This window comes from Tursiops truncatus, chromosome 10 (assembly GCF_011762595.2).
Source record: "Tursiops truncatus isolate mTurTru1 chromosome 10, mTurTru1.mat.Y, whole genome shotgun sequence".
Lineage (NCBI taxonomy): Eukaryota > Metazoa > Chordata > Mammalia > Artiodactyla > Delphinidae > Tursiops > Tursiops truncatus.
This window is the reverse complement of record NC_047043.1, coordinates 101475287-101500676: the sequence shown is the minus strand read 5'-3', so window position 1 is coordinate 101500676 and position 25390 is coordinate 101475287. Positions and strand designations below refer to the sequence as shown.

At 47.5% G+C, this 25390-nt stretch overlaps 2 protein-coding genes across 2 annotated transcripts; both read left to right on the top strand.

Annotated features, from left to right (window-relative positions):
• Positions 1-7028: 7028 nt before the first annotated feature.
• On the top strand, positions 7029-7488 carry LOC101332158 (large ribosomal subunit protein eL28). The gene has a single exon (XM_004325374.4). The coding sequence runs from the start codon at positions 7060-7062 to the stop codon at positions 7471-7473; it is 414 nt and encodes a 137-aa protein (XP_004325422.1). The 5' UTR covers positions 7029-7059; the 3' UTR covers positions 7474-7488.
• A 402-nt stretch (positions 7489-7890) lies between these two features.
• On the top strand, positions 7891-23485 carry KBTBD12 (kelch repeat and BTB domain containing 12). Its single transcript, XM_073787815.1, has 3 exons — positions 7891-7894; positions 8118-8315; positions 22527-23485. The coding sequence occupies exons 1-3, from the start codon at positions 7891-7893 to the stop codon at positions 22706-22708; spliced, it is 384 nt and encodes a 127-aa protein (XP_073643916.1). The 3' UTR covers positions 22709-23485.
• Positions 23486-25390: the final 1905 nt, after the last annotated feature.

The window sequence follows — 25390 nt, the reverse complement described above, 5'->3', positions numbered from 1 at the left end:
CTGTTGGGTACATTCTGAACTCATTCCAAGAGCGTTCTGGGCTTAGAGACATACTTCTTAAGCTCAGGTTGAACAAGGAAAGAAATGTACTTTTTCAACGGCCAAAGAAGTTCTCCAGGGAATGCCAGTGTCTGTTTATTCTGAGAAAAGACTTGGATTTGAACTGCACCAAATGACTCACCATGTTTTTGATGTCAGTGTCCATGAAATGTATCTGCAGTTCATCCTATGAAGGAGCTTCACCTTGATTATCTGGCACCCTCAGTGGGGAACCCAGAACTAAGTACTCTCAGAGGCCAAAGTTTGCCTATGGCTCTCAAATCACAACTTAGCTTTAGTCATTTTCATCACTGACATCCTACAAATTCACAAAGAGTGGACAGTTCCACATTTCATTGTGACAATTAGTGAGAAATTGCACTCTATTCGATCAATGTATAATTACAATGCTGTATTATAATGGTTTCATATTTGTCTTTGATTTCTCAGTAGACTGTGTCTTATGGAAGAAAAAACACCTTAAACTTGTTATTCTCTAACACGTAGTACGGATATGAAGTGGATAGCCAAAGTATGCTTACAGATTGCTTAAAACTAACTAGAAGTTTAAAGTGTTTTTGATGCTGAAATGAGAGAATGTTCGGAAGCTTCTACAGTGTGAAAACCCCTGATGGACAGAGATAATAATGTTACTGAGAATAGATGAGAAATGTCTTAGGAGGATGTTGTCCAGGCCTCTGACTTGTTGTTTATGTTTGCAGAAAAGCTTAAGAGAACACAGCCAAAGCCCTGTGCTACTACATGTTTTATGCTTTGCTTTTATGAAAAGAGGTAAATTGCTAAAAGCCACACCGATAGCAAGAATTTTGTTCAACAGGGCTTCCCTGGTGGCGCAGTGGTTGGGAGTCCGCCTGCCGATGCAGGGGACACGGGTTCGTGCCCCGGTCCGGGAGGATCCCACATGCCGCAGAGCGGCTGGGCCCGTGAGCCATGGCCACTGAGCCTGCGCATCCGGAGTCTGTGCTCCGCGGCGGGAGAGGCCACAACAGTGAGAGGCCCGTGTACCGCAAAAAAAAAAAAAAAAAAAAGAATTTTGTTCAACAAAGCAAATCTTAGGTATGTCTTCATGTAGCCTAGTGTATAGAACCATCTATGTCCATAGCATATTGTGAAAACAGATTGTATTGTTACTTCTGAATCCTTAAGAAAATGTTAAATCTGAAATCGTCAATTCACTACGGCGGGGAATAACGTAATATATGTTTTAAAACAGTATGAAGACTTGAAATGGAAAAACTTTGATGTTTTGAAGAAGATATCAATTATTTTAAAATCCTGTCATTTTGAGTAAAATGTATTATCTTCAACTACTTTATCCATATACATGTGATCATTTTTTTTAATTACTCCCTTCCTTTACCTGTTCTTGGGTAAATATAGAAATGAGCACAAATTATCACTTTCTGTAAATCATTTTATTTACACAAAAGATAAACATATCAAAGACTTATTAAGATCTTCTTTTTTTTTTTTTGGCCGTGCCATGCAGCTTGTGGGATCTTAGTTCCCCGACCCGGGATCAAACCTGGGCCCCGGTAGTGAAAGCACCAGAGTCCTAACCACTGGACCGCCAGGGAAGTCTCAAGACCTTTTTTCTATACTAGTTATTCAGCACATACTGTCAAGCCTCCTTTAGAAGAAACTCAGGGAACAGAATGATGCATACTTCGCCTTCATACTTTACATCTTGTGTGTCTACATTTCCAAGGTGTGGAATATATTTGATTAATGGTTCTTTGCAGGGTCACTTGAGAGAAGTACTAGTATAAACTTGGCCTGTGTCCTGTTAGATTATGTCCAGCCCAAGTTAAGGGAGGTTAGTGATGGTTCAGGCGGGCAGACCTGGGGGGAAAATGAGCCCAACAACAGACAGCAACAATTTCTCTCCATATCTGGACTGAGAGTCCTATATCCTTAAGAAGGTAATATTTATTATCTGACAGGAAGTGAGTTTTCAGCTGTTTGGACTCAGCGCTTGACACATTCTGGAAAGCTAGTCATCACTTTTTGTTTTGACAAAGAGCATAAGAAGAAAAAAAAAGTACCCGGGATGCAGGTGAGAAGCTGGTCCATTCACGCGCTCAGTTATTTTTTCTTGACTGTCTGCCCCGGCTGAAAAGCATGGGGCATACAGATGTGAATTAGACATTCTTCTGCCCTCCAGTGACTTACAGCCTAATCAAATAGGGAAACGCGCACAGAGATAAGTAAGAGCAGCACTATTTATAGGAATCTTGATCTCTGTTCAGAGGGCAGCAGAGGCTCGAGGAGGGAATGGCCGCTTGCAGAGATATGAAGGCTTTCCTAGGGGTGGCTACTGAGCTGAGCCTTGAAAGAGGAGTTTGTCACGTTGGGGAGGAGAGGCCAGTCCAGGCAGAGACCAGCCTAAGCGAAGTCCTGGAGATGAATAACCTCACTGCTTGGGGAACTGCAGGCAGCTGGGAGAGCCTGGAGCACAGGGTGCTGGGGATGCAGGGCGGGGGGCGATGGGAGGGGAAGGAAGGTGAGCACGGCACAGTGCGGTGTCCGGTCGTCCAAGCTCTGTACACCTACGGGGGAGGGACAGGCCTGAGATGTCTGAGGGGTCCTGTCGGCAGAACTGGGTGACGAGCAGGCGTGGGGACAGTGACATTAGTCTGAACTTGTGGCATCTGCACTCGGGCTCCCAACCACGACCCCGGGCTCTCCCTCCCCCACTGTGGGCTCAGCTTTTGGACCTGCAGGACAGGCTGGGGAAGTGGGATTGGCAAGAAAGAAGGGAAAGATGAGCCCAGGATTGGAAAGAACTGACGGGCGAGGCGCGTTGAAATCCGAGGCCCAGGGCTGGGCCGGACGGAAGCCCAGGGGTCATCCGGAATCAGCCACAGATGGGACAGTGATTCTGTAATTGCAGCTTATTTGGCACCCAAGGCTCAGTGCCAGAACTTTCTGGTCAACTGTCTACATTTCCTCTTGGAAATGATAAGATATTTCAAGCACTTGAGTTTCCCTCCAAAACCAAGCAAATCCAGGCTCTAGCCAGTGCAACTTGGTCTGCCCTTTCAGCTCTTTTATTTGATTTTCCTGGTCGTCTGTTTTGAGGAGCGAACAGAATGCAGATGGACGTTTTCTTAGCAAGAAAAGGCTGGCGAAGGGCAGGGAGGGGTTAGTGGGTGAAAAGGGTGTGCGCACACGAGAGAGCACCACCACCCGTGTCCTGTGAGCCCAACACACTTAGACAGGCCTATGGCGTGACCCGGAAGTTTGTAAAAGGCAGATGAGCCTACTTTCCACCCTGTCCCGAAGGGCTTTTTTTCTGAAAATACCCAAGAGAGCCCTAAGAAGGGACAAGAAGCTAGATCATGTCTTCTAGCACTTTAGGCTCCAAATCTGGAGCTCCGAAATGAGTGAAGAAGAAAACCAGAGAGCAGACAACCAGGGTGAGAAGGACATTGTCGCGAGCATTATATTAGCGTGACTGTCTCCTATGCTGCCACCTGACAGCTCCTACCCGTCTCGAATGTTTGACCAGTGCACTACTCTGATCCATCGTGTCAGCGAAACTTTCTCCCCACCTGAAGGCTCAGCTTATTTCTCAGCCCTTCAGCCTCTGACTTGCTCTATCCAACCTCAAAGTAAACATTTAAGAGAGCTTCGCCCCTACAGCCATCAATCATAGATGCAGCGGACAATTAAACTGAGATCACGCAAACCTAAGACCAGAGGCTTCAGTGAGCCCTGCTTCACTTACACAATGTTCTGGAACACGAGAGAGGAAGAATGACCATCACACGGAGTGCATGGGAAGAACTAAAAGGAAATTCCCATCATAGTACTTGGGAATAGTTTACAGCGCATGTCCATCCTCCTCACCCTCCTCCACCTTTACATAGTTACCTACAAGTTAACCTTTGCAATTTGAAATTGCAATTATTATCCGAAACTTACAGATGAGAAAACTGAGACTTAGAGAAATTATACTGACCAAAGTCGTCCAGCTGTAAGTGGTGACACAGGCATATGAACCATGCTCTGTTTCCGAAAGCCCACATGCTTTTTCCCTGGCCCACGGGAGCCTTCAACAGTGAATATATTATAAAAGCTTGTTGAGCCGTGCAAGCAACTTTGGGAGCTGGTGAGAACTGCTCCAGACTCACCCTCCCCTTTGGGGTGCAGCCTGCCACCTGAAGGCAGGACTGCAGGCAGAAGGACGTCAGGAACCAGCCCCGCTGTGTTCAAGGCCCCATGGACAGCAAGTCCTAGAGGATGTCAGGGAAGGACCACGCCCCCGCCCTCTGCCAGTGCCCGGCCAGGCTTGGTGTGGGGAGACGGTTCCTCCCACGCCCTGCAGAGGGAAAGATTCTATGACCACCAAACACAAAGAGAGCAGGTCTTCATCTTGGTAGAAATAAAAGAGGAGAGAGAGGCATCTTCTTCTATAATCCACACCCCCTGACCCCACCAAAAAAACCTAAAGTATGTATTTTGCACTGGAGGTCCACTGGGGTATGACTTGCAAAGATAACTTCTCTATTTGCCTGTTTTTGAATAAAGGAAAGTCAGGCGCAGAGGTACTGATGGCATGTAAATTAAAGATATGAAGTATCTCATTGAAATTCTAAAGATGTGCTGATCCTACCCCAGGATCAAAAGAGTTCTCTTGTCGTGCTGGTGCTGACTTATTAATAAAGACCATGCTTTTATTTGATTATTTATCTAATCAGCATTCACTTTCAGTTTAAGCTCATTAAGTCGCTGGTAACAGAGTGGTGCTGAGAGTGTACTTGGTGGAAGAATTACATCCAAGTGAGACAGAGAGTGTATTCAGGGGCGGGCGGTCAGAAACAAAGGCAGAGCCTGCAAGCCCGTGTCACCCGAGTGGAGCCTGTGAACTGTCTGACAACCAAACAGAAAGGGTACCTGTGTAGAAGTTTAGTTTTGTAGCGTAAAGGCTGAACGTTATAATTAAATACACTTAGTAAAAGGGAAACGGAAATGACAAGCACTCTAATTATTTCAACAACCGAGAGAATAATACCCATTCTTTATATGCTTTATGCTGGGGAAGCTTTCTTAACGGGCTTTTGTGTGAACTTCTGATTACGCCCAGGTTGCTGGCTGCTGGGTGTGCCCAGACTGGCTCTGAGCGACTTGCATCTCATCTGTTTGCCCCCACTGACTGGTCTTCGAAAGTGCTCGTAATATAAACCAGCCGAATAGTATCTCTTACGGAGCAGGTAGCCAAATCATCTTGTTCTTACCTGATGGGTGGTTGCCATGGTCAGCTGCTAAAGATAAATCCTCTTCTTTAAGCCCATCCTGCCCCACAGATAGGAAATTCCACTTTTTGTTGGACTAAGAAGCCTCCAGCTGCCCCAGCGCCACACTGGAAGAGGGCCTGTGAACAACAGAGTGTGCAGTTAACTGAGGCCGGCGTGTCCCCTCCTTGGAAACGCTGCTGCTCAGACTTGGCACGGTAACGGGCTAAATTATTTATCCAGGCGGAAAAGGGAAAGCAGCTAAGAGCTTCCTGAGTTTATAGCCTTGATCCCTGGGTTCGTACTGAGACAGGAAACAGGCCAGGCTCCATAGGCAAAGAGAACAAAAAGGTTCCCTCTGAAGTCCTCTTATGTCTGCGTGAGTCCCAACCAGGGTGAAAATAAGCTGTTCCTATCAATCTTCTCGGATTCACTGAGTACCATGTGTCAGGCACTGTGAGATATAAGACAGGTGAAAAGTGGTCTTTGCCCTCAGTGAGCCTGTAACATATCCACTAGGCCAGAGGAAGCTGAGGAAAAGTTAACTTTCTGGTTCATTCATTCCAGACCCGCACATGTCAGGCACTGTGCTAGGTCCTGGGGTGCAGTACTGAAGGAAGATAGGAAACCACGTGATGATGCACGGAAGGACCATCCGGCCAGCATGACGATGGGAAAGGGAATTAAATAACACAAAAGAGGAAATGCCACGAGGTGTCATGTGATTAATCTCTAAGTGACACATTGAGTAAAGGCCATGTGCTGAGAGCAGTCTCGGTTCTGGTCTTGGTGTTGCTATAAACAACAGAGCCAAGCCCTCACCCACACCCCACTGCACTGACCCTTCCAGGACCCTCCAGGGTAGCCTGAGGCCAGCACTCTCCCAACTTTGATTGGTCGTGTTGACCAGGTCACCAGATTGGGTCTACATGGAATGAGGTCACCGAAGAGAGGACTGTCTCTCCTTCCAGGGGATTCACCTCCATCCCAGGAGCCACGCTTCAGATCAGGAAATATAGCCCTGACATTTAAGACCTTTCATTGTGGTACAAAAAAGGTCACCTACAAACTTGTGCTTCTTATTACAGCGGATTGGAAATTCTTATGCCATTACTTTCCCATGGAGCATTGTACTTAACGTCACAACTATGTAAATGATATTTCTGCTACTTGCTACAGTCTCTGGACTTCTGAGTGTAATGTGTATCTCTTTTAAGGTACTTGTCATGATGTCGCTATCTGTTTATTTGTGTATATGGCCCTTTGCACCACATTAATTTCTTTTCAAAGTTTTTTTGGATGTGGACCATTTTTCAAGTCTTTATTGAATTTGTTACAATATTGATTCTGTTTTATGCCTTGATGTTTTGGCCACGAGGCATACGGGATCCTAGCTCCCCGACCAAGGATCGAACCCTCACCCTCTGCACGGGAAGGCGGAGCCCCAATCACTGGACCGCCAGGGAAGGGCCCACCCCATTAATTTCTTAATAACGGCAAGAAACATACCTCGCTCATCTTTCTCAGCTCCTCATCATGAGCATGCTGCCTTGCGAGTAACAGGTAATCAGGGAATATCTACCGAATGAACTGTGTCACTCAAAAATGGAAGACGCATCATGCATTTGTGTTTGGGGCTTCCCTCTGACCCCCAAGCCTGAAATTTACCAAAGATTGGCCCTGCTCTGATGGGGAAAAATTCCTGCCACTTAAGTAAAGAAGAAGGCCGTATCCGGCCGCCGCCACGAGAGGAGCTGCCGCCATGTCCGCGCATCTGCAATGGATGGTCATGCGGAACTGCTCCAGCTTCTTGATCAAGAGGAATAAGCAGACGTACAGCACCGAACCCAATAACCTGAAGGCCCGCAACTCCTTTCGCTACAACGGGCTCATTCACCGCAAGACTGTGGGCGTGGAGCCGGCGGCGGACGGCAAAAGGGTCGTGGTGGTCATGAAGCGGAGATCCGGCCAGCGAAAGCCAGCCACTTCTTACGTGCGGACCACCATCAACAAGAACGCCCGGGCCACCCTCAGTAGCAGCCAGCACATGATCCAAAAGAACAAGTATCGCCCGGATTTGTGTATAGCTGCCATCCGCAGAGCCAGCGCCATCCTGAGCAGCCAGAAGCCTGTGACAGTGAAGAGGCAGCGGACCCGCCCCACCAAGAGCTCCTGAGCAATCTGTCCCCTTCCCCAATGCAATAAAGCTGTCAGCTGACTTGCCGCAAAAAAAAAAAAAAAGCGGGAGAAGGAATTCCCTGGTTGTCCAGTGGTTAGGACTCTGCGCTTCCACTGCAGGGGGCCCGAGTTCGACCCCTGGTCGGGGAACTAAGAACCGGCATGCCGTGCGGAGCAGCCAAAAATAAAAAATAAAATAAACAAGAAGAGAAGGAGAGACAGGCTGGCAATGATGGGAATGGAAAGGATGTTTGCCTCTCTAGCCAGGTCTGTGGAATCATAACGAACAGGAAGGCAGATGTCAGAACCGGGTCACCCTCACATTCAAACCGGAAATTCTTCCTCTAAAGGGAGGTCATTGTGTGAGCCAGTGTTGGATGTTGTAGGTTATAAAGCCTGTGGTGGAATCAGCCTCATGGGTGAGCACAAACAGATAGAATACTATGGATGAAACGAGATTAGCCTTGGCTAAGGAGTCCACAGTAGACATTAGCATTGCTTACAAATTATCTCAGAAGAAGCACCAGGCAACAGAAGCACACCAAGGTCCATGAGCCTGAGATACAGACCCGGCAGAAAGGGGGCACTGCCCATGGGGACATCTCAGCTCTGGTCACCTCCTTTCTGTGTCACCCTCTGCAGGTGGAATCGGCTGCATAGGTCGAGACAAGGGTCAGGTTCGGAAGTGCCTTGACACGGTGGAGATCTACAACCCGGACGGGGACTTCTGGAGGGAGGGCCCACCCATGCCCAGCCCCCTGCTCTCACTTCGCACCAATTCTACCAATGCAGGAGCCGTGGACGGGAAGCTGTACGTCTGCGGGGGCTTCCACGGAGCAGGTACTGGTCGAGTTTTAAATGTTTTGTAACCTCCTTTGATGTCAATTTTCACCTCCCTTAACTGACCCAACGAACAATCCTAAGAGCAGGGGGCACTGGCAAAAGCAGTGACCTTGGGCAACTCACCAACCTCTGACCTTGGGTTTTCACGTCTACAAAGTGGGGCTACTCCCTCCACAGGCTGTCATAAGAATTAAGTGAGATCTGGTCTGTAATGTGTCTGGCACACAGCAGACACACAATACACATGAGTTGAACACGACAAGAGGAGAAATGGGGGAGGGAAGGCTAATGCCAGATTGTAGGACTAAAGGAGAGATTTAAAAATATGAAGAGGGACTTCCCTGGTGGGGCAGTGATAAGGCTCTGTGCTCCCAATGCAGGGGGCCCGGGTTCGATCCCTGGTCGGGGAACTAGATTCCACATGCTTGCTGCAACTGAGAGTTTGCATGCCGCAACTAAGGAGCCCACATGCTGCAACTAAGGAGCCCGCCTGCCATATCTAAGACCTGGGGTAGCCAAAATAAATAAATATTTTTTAAAAAATAAATAAAAATATGAAGAACGCATGGAAATAGGGGGATGACCAGAAACACGGGGGGTTAGCTCTGCATTTATTGATCTTTACTGAAATCCTGCCCTCGGAAAACTCTCTTACTCCCCACTACTGACACGAGAAATAAATTGCTTGAAAGGCTTTCTAAGATAATACCTAATCTACGTGTTTATTACCAAACTCAGCTTCCACATATCTAATTGCCACCATCATTGCAATCTACAGCACGGATTTATAGTTTTTTAAAGTAACAGGGAGATTTTTATTCTTTATTTTTTTTAATATTTGTTTATTTATTTATTTTGGTTGGCTGTGCCGGGTCTTAGTTGTGGCACACCAGATCTTTTAGTCAAGGCATGCGGGCTGTTGGTGGTGGCATGCAGAATCTAGTTCCCCAACCAGGGATTGAACTGGGGCTCCCTGCCCTGGGAGCACGGCGTCTTACCCACTGGACCACCAGGGAAGTCCAGGGAGATTTTTAAATATGCACAAATTTAATAAGTAACTGTCTCCAAAGTTTGATTAGTTGCATCAGTAAGTAAGGCAGAATGCAGCTACAGTAAAAATGATTAACAGTTTAATTCTAACCTTCCTAATAGAAGTACTAGGCCAGGACATAGCCAGGAAAAACATGCCCCAGGAGTACTTACAATTTTGGAAGCATGCCCAATTAAAACAGAGCTGCCCCTGCAGCAAAACCAGGCCTGCTATACACCTCCCTTCATTTTTAAAGCACGTAATTATATGTAAGTTAAAGAATAAAGTTTTCATTAGGAATTAAGAGAGACTTAGGAGGTATATGAACCAAATACAATGAGTGGACCTTATCTGGCTCCTGATTCAAACAAATCTTGTGGAGAAAGATATTTTTCAGGTAATCCGGGAAATCTGAGTGTGGACTGGAGTATTAGATGATATTAAGGAATGGTTAATTTTAGGTCACAATAATAATGGCATTGTAGTTTTATATGAAAGAGGAAGAAAAAGGAAAAACGTTATGAACGATGAGAGACTGTGTAGAAGTTTTTATGGATGAAAATGACATGCTGTCTGGAACTTGTGTTAATCTACTCCAGCAAATATTTTTTAAACAGTGAATGGGGATGGGGGGCAAGAACAGATTTTACAACGTTGGTAAAATGTTGATCATTGTGAAAGCTGGATAATGGCTACAGGAGCTTTATTTACTAGATTTTTTTTTTTTCTTTCCGCACCACTCGGCTTGTGGGATCTTAGTTCCCTGACCAGGGATCGAACCCCGGGCCCTTGGCAATGAAAGCGTGGAGCCCTAACCACTGGACTGACAGGGAATTCCCTATTTACTGGTTTTTGTATTCTTGAAAGTCCCCATGATAAGAAGCTTCAATTTTCCTTTCTCTATTTGTTCTTCAGAGAACTTTCCAAAACTTTTTTTAACGGTTCTAATATCTTTTATATTACACATCACATGCTTGTGTAAAGGTAGTAACCTGTCACAGTAGCAAGAAACCTGGCAGGGCAAGGAGATCTTTTAAAGACCCCTGTTGCAACCCCGTGAGTGAGGAGGCCTTGGAGGAGACAGGAGAGCGCCCAGGTGCTGGACCACTCGCCGCCCCCACCCCCCACCCCCCGCCAGGGCCTGCTCTCCATCCCCTGGCTGCAGGCTTTCTCTTGACCAGAAGAGAAGGGCAGAGAATACAGAGGGTGGCCTCAGGACCTCCAGAGCAGTGGGGGGTAATTAGTGTCTAAGGATCTAGAAGATAACTCTCTTTTGTCTTGTTTCCTTGTCCTATTTTCCTTTGTATAATACTGAGTTAAAGAATTGATATCCCCAGTTTTTCAAGAATGCCTGAACTCACCCTCTGAGCCGATGTCTTTTCTTGGAACTGTAATGGACTAATAATGCTTCCAGCCAGAGGGAAAGGGATTTACTATGCGAGCTCTCAAAGTCCCTTTTAATTATTTGGTTTTAAGATGGAAAATTGTCCCGGATTAGCTAAGTGAGTTGACAGTGGGGTTTTATGGAAAACAGAACAATTGTATAATAGCGTGCCCATTACAAACTAGAGATCTCAGAGTCAGACCTAAAAACAGGCACTGAATTTTCTCTCCTTGTGTGACACAAACCTACTCATCCCATTTATTTACTCAAAAAAACACAGTCAAGAAAGTACTCTTTTAATCTGTTTAGTTAATTCCATAAAAATGTATTGAAACAAACTGTTTAGAGGCACTTGGGCTACAATCTTGAGATGCTCAACAGTTGACGGGAAAGACAGACACCAAAACACGTAATAAACATAGTAATTGCATATTGGTTAAAATAGATTGAACACCTCTGTTTTCTCCCACGTCCCACGAAAATGACGGTAAATGGAATGAACACAGACAAAGAAAAGAGGAGAGAGGGCAACAGCAACACAATTTTGGAAGCAGGAAAGCAGATGGATGAATAACTGCTCAGACATGAGACAGTTCAGTGCTAACCTGGCAACAGGAAAAGGAAGCACAAACCACAGAACTCCAGGGAGTCTTGGGGGTGGACAAGTCTGGAAGAGGGAATGAAGGTGACGCTGAAAACACGAGGACAGCGGAAAGACAGGAAGAGCCCAATCTCCTGCCCTTCCCTCGACACTGAGATAAAGCCCCTCCTGCACCCCAGCAAAGACCAAAGCTAAGGATGGGGGTGGGGGAGGCAATCAGTACTAAAAACAGGGAGCGGAAGAGAACAGCTACACACTGAATCTGGAGATCAGCAGCTTTCTTCGTCTTCTGGCTCCCAGACGTGGGCAGCCATAACCTCCAGTCAGGAGACAGGAAGATTCTTCTTTGGGAATCTGACCTGCCCCAAAATAAGGCAAAGCCAAATCACCCCACAGAGAACCTCACGGAAAAGGCTTCCATGGTATCCCTCTCTTAAAGATGAGCAAACAGCTGGGGCTCATCAGACCTTTGAGGAAAGCATGTACAGAAAAGACAGAAATCAAAACATAAAAGAAGAAAAGCAACTGGAGGAAACGCGCTGTGCCAGGAGGAGACGCGTCCTCGGAGGTTAAAAATATGACAGCAGAAATTGTATATACAACAGAAAACTTGGAGTGTAGAGTGGAAGAAACTTCTCAGGAAGCAGAGCAAAAAGTAATTAGATAGAAAATGAGAGAAAGAGAAAGTAAGTCCATGAGGTCCAATGGTTGAATAGGAGTTTCAGTAAAAAAAAAAAAAAAGAATAGAGAAACTGGAGGGACAAAACATCCATGAAATAAATTAGGAAAATTTCCCAGAACTAAAGTTACCAGTTGAAAGGAAACACCTCATCCCCAGCAGAGTGGAAGAAAACGGACACAGAGTAAAGCACATCCCTGCAATGTCACAGAACGCCGGGGACAAATGAGGATCCTGAAAGCTGCCAGAGAGAAAGGACTCATCTCGTAGAAAGTGTCAGGAATCAGAATAGCACCACACTTAGGAAACGTGACACTGGAAGCTAGAAGAAACTTAAGCTAATGCCTTCAAAAACCCTAGAGGAAAGTTACCTTCTACCTATACTTCCGTACTTGCTGAACCTCTAAGTGTGGGAGCACGTTTTCAGACATGCAATGTTCCCAAAATTTATCTCCTATGCTCCCTTCTGTTAGGTTTTGCTTCCCAACAACGAACACCTAAGCCAAGCACTAGAGGACAGGGGGCCAGGAGACAGGATTAAACACAGTGGAGGGAAGGATACTGAGGGGAGATCCAGGGATGACAGCTTGTACAGTGGCCTGAACAGCCAGTTCAGAAGGCAGCTGGTCAAAGGCTCTGGGGGAGGGGACTTCCAGAAGGGAAAACTGATCAAATCTTAATATTCTGCAAGATTTAGACACTTGGAGAAGAGCAATGAAAACTAACAAAAATAGAACAATTGACTTGAGAGGAAGCAAGCAGTTGTGCAGGAAAGGAGAGTGTGTCACCCGGTCATGTGTGAATAGCACTGATAACAATCACGTCTAATCATGTCAGTGGTAAACACGGAGCCTCAACCCTTCGGGGGAGTGGGGCACACACGGTGGGGATGTGGAAGAAAGCTGAAACCACATTTTCTACAGTGGAAGTCAGGAGTGCATGGCTTCATCTGAGAAATCAAGAAGTTGCAGTAGGGACTTCCCTCATGGTCCAGTGGACGTGGGTTCGATCCCTGATCGGGGAACTAAGATCCTACGGGCCACGGGGCAACTAAGCCCGCGTGCCACAACTACCGAGCTCAAGCGCCTCAACTACAGAGAAGCCCGCGTGCCGCAAACTAAAGATTCTGTGTGCCTCAGTGAAGATCCCGTGTGCCACAACTAAGACCCGACACAGCCAAAAAAATAATAATAATAAAAATAAAGAAAATAATTTTTTTTAAGAAAAGAAGTTGCAATAGTATAAAATATGTTATTTATAGATGACAGTGTTCAGTGCCAGAAGAATCAGCCAGGTTGAAAGGCAGAAAATGGGGAGGTGGGTAGGACACAACCATCTTTAAGGCCTGAACCTTGTTGAGCTGTTTGGCTCTTTAAATCGTGCGCGTGTATAACTGATAAAACAAAAGCAAATTTGAGATACATAAAAAGAGTACATGTAAGAGAGGAACAATGAGGGGAGTATTAAGGAAAATATTAGCAGGTGAGCCTGCTGGAAGATAATCCTCTGTGGGTCTCATGCATCTCTGAGCATCTGGGAGCAGAGACACTGCCTGCCTTTGTTCTGGAAGACCCTTTCAAGCGTGTTTGTACAGCAGACAACCTTAGAAAAGAGAGACAGTGTCTCCCTCCACCGCAAGGGCCATTATAAAAGCTTCCGGTTCCTAAGCTTAGGGCTCCCGTCCTACAAGGCAGCCCACTGGTTGTACAGGTGTCGCCTGACACTCTCCATGCTGCCCTGTGGGATTTGCGGCTCAAATAACTGTACTTTTAAAATGCGGACACACTGCCTGCTGCTGTTGCTACGAGCGACCCCGTCCTTCCTCTATGACCAGGAGTTTCGTGTTGTAAAGTCTAAGACTCTTCACAGTTCTTGACAGAACTGTTGAGTTCTTTGACTCAGCAGAGGAAAGTCAGAATCAAAAACTCTGTTCTCCACCCCCAGCACAGAGTGAGGAAGCCAACATTATGTTTCCAAAAGATCAGAGCTCATAACACCAACTCTTCACACACTTACAGAATATAGAAGAGGAGGGAACATTTCCCAACTCTTTCTATGAGGCCGGAATTTCCCTGATAGCAAAACTGGACAAAGACATTCCAGAAAACTACGGGCCAACGTCCCTTATGAATACGGTTGCAAAAATGCTCAGTAAAATACTAGCAAGCTGAATGTAGCAACATACAAAAAGAATTATGCATTCTAACCAAGCAGGCTTTATGCCAGGAATGAAAAGCTGGTTCACCGTACAAAAATTAATCAGTGTAATACACCGTATTAGGCAGACCTGCTCTAAAAAAGGAAAGTTACAGAAAATTCTTCAAATGAAAGGCAACTGGTATCGCTGAGAAACTTGGAACCTCAGGAATCCAGGAAGACAAAGAGAAATAGTGAATACCCGGGTAAATATAACGGACATTTTTCTCCTCTTCAGTTCTTTAGCACATGAATGGCAGTCGACAGGAAAAATTTTAACACTGTCTGATAGAGTTCTCAGTGTGGGTTAGTGTTACACAGAGAGGGCTGTTTCCCTTGTGGTGACAATTAAACGTAATGGGGTAGGTAGGCTAAGGGACTAGATGGAAGTGAGGGGGGTTTCTGCACCCACTTGAAGTGATGAAGTATCAGCGAAATAGTCTGTTAAAAGTTGCTGTACTCCTGGGCTTCCCTGGTGGAGCAGTCATTAAGAATCCGCCTGCCAATGCAGGGGACACAGGTTTCAGCCCTGGTCCAGGAAGATCCCACATGCCGCGGAGCAACTAAGCCCGTGTGCCACAACTACCGAGCCTGCGCTCTAGAGCCCGCCAGCCACACCAACTGAGCCCGCGTGCCACAGCTACTGAAGCCTGCGTACCTAGAGCCCGTGCTCCACAACAAAGAGAAGCCACTGCAGTGAGAAGCCCATGCACCACAACAAAGAGTAGCCTCCACTCGCTGCAACTAGAGAAAGCCCGTGCACAGCAACAGAGACCCAATGCAGCCAAAAATAAATAAATAATTTTTTTTTTAAAAAGTTACTGTAATCCTTAGAACAACTACCAAAAAACAAACTATACAAGGAAGAATGCTTAAAAATTCAAGATAAATTAAAATGGGATATTTAAAATATTCACGTAATCCAAAAAGAAGAAGGAAAGGGGAAACAGAGGAGCAAAACATAAAAAAAATAATAAAATAGTAGACCTGAATCCCAGTGTGTTGATGTTTACATGAAATACAATGGTCTTTTTTTAATATATAAATTTATTTATTTATTTATTTTTGACTGCGTTGGGTCTTCGTTGCTGCATGCGGGCTTTCTCTAGTTGTGGTGAGTGAGGGCTACTCTTTGTTGCGGTGCTTAGGCTTCTCATTGCAGTGGCTTCTCTTGTTGTGCAGCGCGGGCTCTAGGTGCACGGGCTTCAGTAATTGTGGCTCGTGGGCTCTAGATCGCAGGCTCAGTAGTTGTGGTGCACGGGCTTAGTTGCTCCATGGCATGTGGGATCTGCCCGGACCAGGGCTCAAACCTGTGTCGCCTGCATTGGCAGGCGGATTCTTAACCACTGCACCACCAGGGAAGCCCCACTACAGTGGTCTTTATCAAATCATTTCACCTCACAGACCTTCCACTTGCTTAATCTCATTTTTTAAAGTATTTTTCTTAAGAAAAAGAAAATAAAAAACTAATTTTCTCAAAAGCACCATTTCCTATTTGAACTCCTGTGTATCTCGAAGGGTAAAACACATTCTATGTTTCTTATAAATAAGCCCAGGGAATTCCCTGGTGGTCTAGTAGTTAAGACCCCACGTTCCCAGTGCAAGGGGCAGGGGTTCGATCCCCTTTCAGGGAGCTAAGATCCCGCGCAATGCACGGCACGGCCAAAGCAAAGAAAAAGGCCGAGAATACTCAGAAGTTTGTTTATAGTCATTACTTGGGATGCCAATTACCCCTTGATCAAAAGTGATTTTGTACATCCATTCCTTCAATCGGTGGAAAATATAAAATCTCTGATTAATTAATTGAATCTCCAGACAGCGGAAGACTGTTTCTGTGCCACATGATTTTACAGTATGCTGATGTACCGCAGGGGGCTGCAAAGGACTCCCCCCCATCCCAACCTCGCTCGCAGAGGCAACTGCACGTCCTCAGACGGTCGTGTGGCTTTGGTTCTGGTTTTGCCCAAACCGGGTCCCTCCTCTAAGAGGTGCTCACTGCGGTCGCGCCTTGGTTACACTCATCACCCTCTCCTTCCTGCTTCAGTCGGGGGCAGCTATATCACTCTTTTTGCTGACCGCTGGCTCCACCTCACTAGAGAGGGTAGGTAACACCCCCACCTGAGGACAAGCCCACCAGCTGGACAGGCCAGGTCAGCCTGTGCTCAGTAACCCGGTTTATGATTTATGATTGACTCACATACCTATTCATTCAAAATGCAATGGAACTTGACATAGCTTATAGAGAGGCACATGACACAATAAGATAGAAATTAAAATAAATCAGGGGGCTTCCCTGGTGGCGCAGTGGTTAAGAATCCGCCTGCCAATGCAAGGGACACAGGTTCGAGCCCTGGTCCCGGAAGATCCCACATGCTGCGGAGCAACTGAGCCCATGCGCCACAACTACTGAGCCTGTGCTCTAGAGCCCACGAGCCACAACTACTGAGCCCATGTGCCACAACTACTGAAACCTATGAGCCTAGAGCCATGCTCCACAACAAGAAAAGCCACGACAATGAGAAGCCTGCAAGTGCAACGAAGAGGAGCCCCCGCTCGCCACAACTAGAGAAAGCCGGTGTGCAGCAACAAAGACCCAACGCAGCCAAAAAAAAAAAAAAAAATCAGGAAATGGATGAAGGGAAAATAAAGACATATACACACCACTATATATAAAATAGATAAACAACAAGGACCTACTGTACAGCACAGGGAACTCTTCTCACTACTCTACAATGACCTATATGGGAAAAGAATCTAAAAAACAGTGGATGTATGTGTGTGTATAACTGATTCAGTTTGCTGTGCACCTGAAACTAACACAACATTGTAAATCAACTATACTCCGATATAAAATAAAAATTTTTTTTAAAGAGGAAAAAAAAAAGCAAGCCAGATGGGGTAAAGTCGCCAGCGCTCTCATGCACTGGCTGTATGAGGACCACCAGTTCATCTCTGGTCCCTCTAGAGGCCAGAGCTGAAAGGACCACACGCCCAGCTACGGATATGCAGTGTCCTCAGAGGGGAACAAACCACTGCTAGAGGGGCACAGCTTTTGAACGTGGAGCATTTCTCCCCGTAGCCTCATATAGGGCAGTGGGAAATGTCCTCAATAATATTTCTGCAATAAATAAAACGCAAGTCAGCATTTCACCGAAGAGCACCGAAAAAAACTCTATAAGGGACTAAAAAATATCCCACGCTTTCAGTTTTCTGACAGTCTCACTGAATTGTACGATGAGATCTAGACTAAGGTGGTGCTTCTCAAGTTTGTCCACTGGAGGATATCCAACAACAGGGAGCAGCCCTAAGGCACGTGGGGCTACAGCTGAGGCGTCTGCCACACTCACAGCATGCCTTTGGCATTCTCATCTTCAAACGCTTACGCGAATTCTTTATTTGCTTCGTATAAAATAACGTGTTCAACTGCTGACCCCTGGAGGCGGCCGGCCTCAGGGAGAGTTTCCTGACTCCTCGAGTGAGTAAGATGCTGTTGTATTAAGTGTCTGTTTTTGGAGAGTTAACTGAACTGAAACGAGCTGACACTGAATTCGGCCACCGGTTTCTTCTTCCTTGTGAGAGGACAACGTTTCACGAGCCCAGGCTCACACACACGGGTAGGTACACAGCTCGCTCTCTGAGCTCCGTTAGGGTGGGAGTTTAGGAGAGCACCGGGTCGGCCCACCACAGTGTGTGCCCTGTCAGGCGGTCCTGGCGGGAGCCCGGATCCCCGGTGTGGCTTCTTCCTGAGTCCCCGGCCACACCCAAGTCTGGGACGACTGAGTACACTCTCCCCTTCCCAGTCAAGAAAGCTCACTCATTACCTGCTTTACTTCTTTGGCAGTAATGCGGTAATTTTCATTCCATGTAAATTAGAGATTTCTAGGAAAGATGGTAATACCCATACATCGTTTAAAAAAATACGTCTCGGGCTTCCCTGGTGGCGCAGTGGTTGAGAGTCTGCCTGCCAATGCAGGGGACACGGGTTCGTGCCCCGGTCCGGGAAGATCCCACATGCTGCAGAGCGGTTGGGCCCATGAGCTTGCGCGTCCGGAGCCTGTGCTCCGCAGCGGGAGAGGCCACAACAGTGAGAGGCCCACGTACCGCAAAAAAAAAAAAAAAAAAGTCTCCCCAATAAACACTGAAATGAGCGAAAGGAAGCAAAATTAATGAAGAAAACTCCGTCTACTCTAAAATTTTACAAGCCCCAGCCTGCATTAATTTGAATAAAGACATTGCAAGCCTTCATCCAGCTAAACCAAAACAAAACGAAACAGAAACCCAGGTGTGGGAGTGGTAAAACACATGTTCCAAGACACCGGCAGTAAAGGAGCCAGAGAAGGCTCCTCCACCTCAACAGGAGGACGGGCAGGAAGAGGAAACGGTCGTCCCGGACGTCTGCCCCTCGATGGGCGGCCCCTGGGTCAGACCCGTCAGCCTCTCGCCGCCAGGGCTCTGTGGGGTATGGTGGTTTCCAGCACTGACGCCTGCCAGCAGCCGCAGCGAGAAGGCCAGTGGGAGCCCCCAGCCTGACTGGGCCACCCACAACCCTCTCAGCTGCCCTCAAGCTGCCGAGCTACCTTCTGTCCAGTAAATCCCCACTTTGCTAAAGCCGGACAGAATTCGTGTCTGCTGGTGCCGCCAGGAACTCTTAACAGACTCAACAAGCATGATTCCTTTTGCACTTAACAACACAACTCAGAGACATACAAAACAGAAACTACACAAACCACAAGATAAATGGATAAATCCTCAAGAACTGCATGGACTTTGAGGCACCTGTCTCAGAAAGTCACAGACCCAAAAGATTTCTTCTAAAAAATTAAAGGAAAAAAAGATTTTGAGCTTCATGTCTACGTAAGTTCTTAATTTAAGCTAATTACAATTAAATAAAAGTTAAAAATCAGCTCCTCAGTCTCACACTTCAAATGTGTCTAGCGGTTTCTGTATTGGACACTGCAGATTACAGAACATTCCCTTTATCACAGAGTTGTATTGTACGGAGCTGATATCAAGAAGATGTGGTGTGTATATATTTCTATTCCATGGAATATTATTCAGCATAAAAAAGAAGGAAATCCTGCCACTTGCCCCCCAAGGATGAACCTGGAGGACATCATGCTAAGTGAGACAATCCAGACACAGAACAACAAGTCCCATGTGACCTCACTTGCACGTGGGATCCAAAGCAATCCAACTCACAGAAGCAGAGCGCAGAAATGGCGACTGCCAGGGCCTCGGGGGAGGGGACATGGGGAGACACTGGTCAAAAGCTACAGACCTCCCGCTATACAGTGAAGACGTTCTGGGGGTCTAATACGTGGCTGGTGACTCTAGTTAACACTGGGAATTCCCTGGTGGTCCAGTGGTTAGGACTCGGTGCTTTCACTGCCGTGGCCCAGGTTCAGTCTCTGGTCAGGGAACTAAGATCCTGCAAGCCGCGCCACGTGGACAAAAAAAACAAAAAAAAATACTGTATTGTATACCTGAAATTTGCTAAGTGTTCTCAACACACACACACACACACACACACACACACGTAACCATGCGGGGTGATGGGTGTGTGAATTAGCTTGATTGTGGTGATGGTTTCACAGCGTGTGCACATCTCAATCATCACATCGTGTACCTTAAAAGTATACAATTTTTATTTGTCAATTGTGCCCCAATAGAGCTGGAAAAAGTAAATACTTCCATACCTAATTTTGTAACATGTTCCTTAAAGAGGGCCTCCCAAGTCATATAAGCTTTGGGTCCCACAGAGCCTGTCTCCTCCTGCCTCATCAACAAGCTGCAGGAAACACAGTCCCACCACGTCCTTCTTCATTCGAAAGGGCTCAGTGGTCTCGAGCACAGGCTTTGAGGATCGCAGATCTGGGTGGGAATTCCGGCTCTGCCACTTCTAGCCGTGTGCCTGTAGGCAGGTCCACTGAGTCTTAACCCTTAGTCTGAAAACAGGGGTAAACTGGTGCTTGCCCCACAGGGTGATGTGATATAACATCTCAGCGCACCCGGCTCACAGTGAGCACAGCACACGCAGCCCACTGTAAGCACACAGTGAGTGTCAGCTATGACTACTTTTTGGTGTTTTTGGAGTGAAGGTTCATTCAGGAAATGCAGGTGAAAAAGGGCATTTTTAGACAAACAAAAGCTGAAGGAGTTTGCCGTAAGAAGACATCCCCTACAGTATGTACTTCGGCATAAGGAAAACTGACCCTGATGAAAAGTCTAAGATGCAGGAAAGAAGGAAGAGCAATGCAAGTGTAAATACGTGGGTCATTCCGTGAGCATTTACCGTACAGAACAATAATAATAATATCTTTCAGAGTCTACAGATAGAATGAAGATGCACATCAACAAAGGCTAATAAATTGGGAGGGAAGTAAATATAAACTATTCTAAGGCCTCCAAGAGGACGGTCAAGGTATTGCTTAATCAGATCTTGGTAAGTTGGGTGTGCAAGTTTTAATCTAGGGTAACCCCCACCAAAAGAATAGAAATGGGGGTGAATTCCCAGGAGATCCAGTGGTTAGGACACAGTGCCTTCACTGCCGGGGCCCAAGTTCAATCCCTGGCTGGGGAACTAAGATCCTGCAAGCCACACAGCTTGGCCAAAAAAAAAACGAATACAAATGGGGTTTATAATTTCTGAATCAGTGGAGGAGAAGAAATGGAATGATAAAAAAACACTCAGGGGCTTCCCTGGTGGCGCAGTGGTTGAGAGTCCACCTGCCAATGCAGGGGACACGGATTCGTGCCCCGGTCCGGGAAGATCCCACATGCTGCAGAGCGGCTGGGCCCATAAGCCATGGCCGCTGAGCCTGCACGTCTGGAGCCTGTGCTCCGCAACGGGAGAGGCCACAACAGTGAGAGGCCTGCGTACTGCAAAAAAAAAAAAAAAAAAAAAACAGTCTAAAAGACAGCATTAAAGGAGAAAAGAACAAGTGAGACAAGGATGGTTCACAAATGGGATGTTAGATTTAAACCAAAATATATCAGTTATTGCATTAAACATAAATAGACTAAATGTTCCAGTTAAAAGACAAAGATTATCAGAATGTTCTTTAGAATTGTACCTTTTGCTAGTTATGATATTAGTCAAAAGAATTCTAATGGAACTTATTCTAGAGAAAGAGGGTCAATTAAATGATAAATTTATAAATGATAAAATCTGTATTCACTTAATAACAGACTCAAAATGTGTACACTAAAAACTGACAGAACTAAAAGGAGAAATAGACAAATCGATAATCTTAGTGGGATAGCTTCACACAGCTCTCTGAGTAACAGACTGAACAAGCCCACAAAAAGCAGTAAATATGTAGAAGATTTGAATGACATGACCTAATGAACATATATGAACAACTATAAAACCCACATTCTTTACAAGCGCACATAGACCATTTTCAAGTATTGACTGTTACATGCCAGGACAGGGCACTTTTCCATACATTATCCCCTCTTATCATCATAAAGTTGTGAAACAGTCGTCTGGGCTGGAAATCTCCCATCTGCCCTCCCAACCCACTCACCCCTTCTCTATCTTACTCTGTGTCCTGCAAAGCCGACCTCTGTGGGCTGCATTCACAGGCTCCTTTCCCCTCTGGCCTCTGGTTGGGTTTAGCCAGAATTGTTGGGAGAAAGAATAAGGGCATTTGTTCTCCGCACCCCTCTGCGGGGCTGCCAGGAGGGTCCCTGGGGATGGCTAAGCTCCAGGCAGCTGCCCTCTCCAAGTTCCTGTTCCCACCCCTCCCCCGCGGCCTTTCAGGTGGCAATGGCCCAGCTGCTCTTAGTCCTGGGGGCTGTGCCATCCCTCGTGGGTCTTCCTAAACGCTACCCAGACCTTTCCAAACTCTCTTAAATTGCCCAGTTAGACTGTGCCATCTGTCTCCTGCGAGGACCCTGGCTGTGTCCCAGCATCCTATCTGCAGTTAAGGAAACGTAAGCTCAGGGAGGCCAGTGACTCACACGAGGTCGTGAGACCTCCTCCTACAGGTGCAGAATTAAGGACAGTCTCCCCCGCTTGCTGGCATCTTTAATAAATCGTTAACACGACCCTGGCATACCCCTTCCACTTGAGACAACAGTATGCCTTGTCAGAGTGTCTGAATAACTCCTGAATGTGAGTGGTCACGTGGCCTTTCTTGGTTTCTTAAACATCAGGAACACTGTGTCTTCCACAGTACAGTATTCGGCTGTTTGTTAATTAATTTCTGCTGCATAATACCTTTTAGAGGAAGTTGTTTAATAGCAATGATGACCTCTGAATTTAATACTGCGTGATATTTGATATTTTGTCCTCCTCCTTTGCTGTTTTTCAGATCGCCACGAAATTATCTCCAAAGAGATATTGGAGCTGGACCCCTGGGAGAACCAGTGGAATGTCGTAGCCGTCAACGCCCTCATGCACGACAGCTATGATGTCTGCCTGGTGGCGAGGAAGAATCCCCGCGACCTCATCCCCCCGCCTTCAGAGTCAGTGGAGGAGGGTGGGGGGCACTGAGGTCTGTGTCTCTGTGGGACCCCCAAGGTGTCTGCCAAGGAGGCACTAGGGATGGAGAGCCCACAGTATGTGTGGGACGTGTGCACTGCATGCGTCGTGACCCGGTACAGAGCGGCATGCGCTGGGCGCTGCAGGGGTTGTGTGCAGAGTCCGCCCTCCGGTACCCAGGCTTTGCAGTGTCTTCCCCAAGCTTGGAGGGTAGGGATGGAACCGCCTGCTTCACTCACAGTTGAGCATAATCAGAAAACAGCCACTCCCAAAATATAATTTAGGGATGACATTTAAATAACACATAGAAATCCAACTATTTTACTTACTGTCTATGCTTCTGGAAGCCCAGTGGATTCAAAGAATGCATTTTGGTAGTTATTCTTCACCAATTTCCCAGGAGTTTCACATGCACAAGGCTCTTGTTTAAGCAGGAACAGTCGGTAAATTCCCTAGAGCTTTCCCAGGGGAAGACCATCCTAGACTGAGACACTTTCTTCAGTGCAGAACTGTGTGACTCTCATGACCGCTCCCCGTGTCCCCAGGTTCCAGCTGCTAACCCAGGCAGGAGGGACAGATCCATGGAAGCTGGAGCCAGTTGGAAACCTGCTTCTGCCACCACAAAACAGGACCAGTCAGACCCAGGGCGGGCTGTCGCGAGTAGGCTAGACTCTCAGAAGGCGGGGCCACACCTGTGTCTTTGCAGGTGTACCCCAAGTGCCCATGGCAGTGCCTGGCACATGCGTGGGTCTTTGGGTGGCCAGTATGGGGATGCCCCTGCTCCAGCCACGTGACCACAGTGGAAGCTGCTAGTTTCCCTGGATGGGGCTGGGGGTGGGGGGGCTCGTGGGAGGGCCGTGACTTTTCTAGATGCACTGAGTTCGGGATCTAGGCTCTCGTCCCAGCTCTGCTTCTTAGCACGCTGCATGATCCTGGGCAGCCCAGCCTTTCTAAAGCCTTATTCTCCTCCCGTGCAGAATGGGAAGGAAAGTGCTCCCTAGGGTTGTTGGAGAATTGAGTGCGGAAGCGCTGAGCACAGTGCCTGTGAGACGCAAAACAGGAAGCGTTCTTTAGCTGCTGATACTTTCATTATCATTATCGCCGTAATCAGTATTCCCCGAAGCGCAGCACCCAGAACACCCGGGCTTGGCGTGGCATCTTGGGGTTCCAGGGAGAGATGTGCATGGGGGCTGAGATCGCTCTGAATCCCCGGCCCCCCCAGGTCCAGGTGGGGTACGGATAACCCAGGGTTTCTTTTCGGCCCTGGATGCTGCTCCTCTGACCCATATCTGTAACTCTGCCCTCCTGTTGTTGGATAGCGTGAGAGATTCTGCCTCAAACATTTCCCTGTCTTCCCTGTTCTCACCTTAATTGAAGGCTGTCCCAATGTGGCATGGGAGGACTCATAAAACTGGGACTGTTTGCTAGTTCTGTTCCTTGTGAGACAGGATGGTTAGGCGCTGAGCAGGGGGCATGGGGGAAGCGGTCCGGATGCTGACAGAAGCTGCAGCTGCCAGTCACGCCGGCTCAGTCTGTGCTCGTCAAGGAGGCATCACTGTTCTCACTGATTGGCTTTATAATGAGCAAATGCTCTAAAAATGAATATTAAATAAAATGTCACTGATGGAAGATCGCTTTCATTTTGGTTTTCGTCCTGCAATTCAATGTAATTTTCATCTGAGGAGGGGACGCTCAGCACCTCCTGGGCAGGAATCAGAGTCGGGGATGACCAGCCTCAAGGACATCGGGAGCGAGGCCCAGAGGCCAGGACGTGTGAGGTGGGCAAGGGCGGGAGGGGGTGCGGTTCCCAGGGCGGCTGAAGCACCGGAGGAAGCCAAGACAAGATGATGGGGCCACACAGAAGACCCCCAAGGCCACCCCAGGAGCCCAGCCTTGGTACGTCAGCCACACGTCTCCCGGCGAGGAAGTCCTTTAAGACCGTCCCCCACAGTCCAGTGTATTCGAGCAGGGTGACAGCAGACACAGCAGATGGGCAGGAGGCCTCGTGGTAGCCCGCGTCTCAGCTGAACCAGCCCCATGGCAGTGGGAGCCGTGCAGGGCCAGTGCAGCCGGATGGAGGGCATCAGCAGTCTGCCGCGAGTCAGGGTCAGAGATACCAGAAGTTTGAGCACAAGAGCACAGTGGGTCAGCCAAACCGAAAGACCAGAAAATCTTTCAAAGGGTGGTGCCCCCTCCACCAGGGGTCCTTAGAGAGAGCCCCAACCAGATGGCCTACGCTGTCCACCCCAGGCCCTGCTGGAGCACCAAGAGAGAATAGCTGGGGGGTGCACAGTCAAGGCGCCCCACTCCTCCGCCAACACCAGCACACCCCGCCGGGGGGCCCCGGCTCTTCTTGTTCCCACCTCACTGGCCATCGCAATCCCGTTCCCGTCTCCGGCGGTCAGCTTAGCACAACACGTGGACCATTCAGGGAAGGAGACATAAGGGAGCTCTACGGAGGAGCTTCGGGGAGAGGCCTTCTTGCTTTTTGACAGACATGGAGAAGAAGACGTGGGCTCTTCTGCTGAGACTTTTCTAGGCTGCGGGGCCCCTGGAACTGCAGAGACTGCGCTGCCGTGAGGAGTGGGCTGCAGCTGGTCCAGAGAGCCGGGTGGGATGGGGGATGGGAAGGCCCTGGTCCTGGGCGACACAGCAGAGCCACAGAACAAACCAGCCACAGGACTTCCTGCTAGA

What these genes read in the sequence shown, in the direction of transcription:
- LOC101332158 (XM_004325374.4), top strand. Translation starts at nt 7,060, where the DNA reads ATGTCCGCGCATCTGCAATGGATGGTCATGCGGAACTGCTCCAGCTTC.
- KBTBD12 (XM_073787815.1), top strand. An exon ending in CGGGGGCTTCCACGGAGCAG is followed by an intron (nt 8,316 to 22,526) that starts GTACTGGTCGAG and finishes GCTGTTTTTCAG; the next exon opens with ATCGCCACGAAATTATCTCC.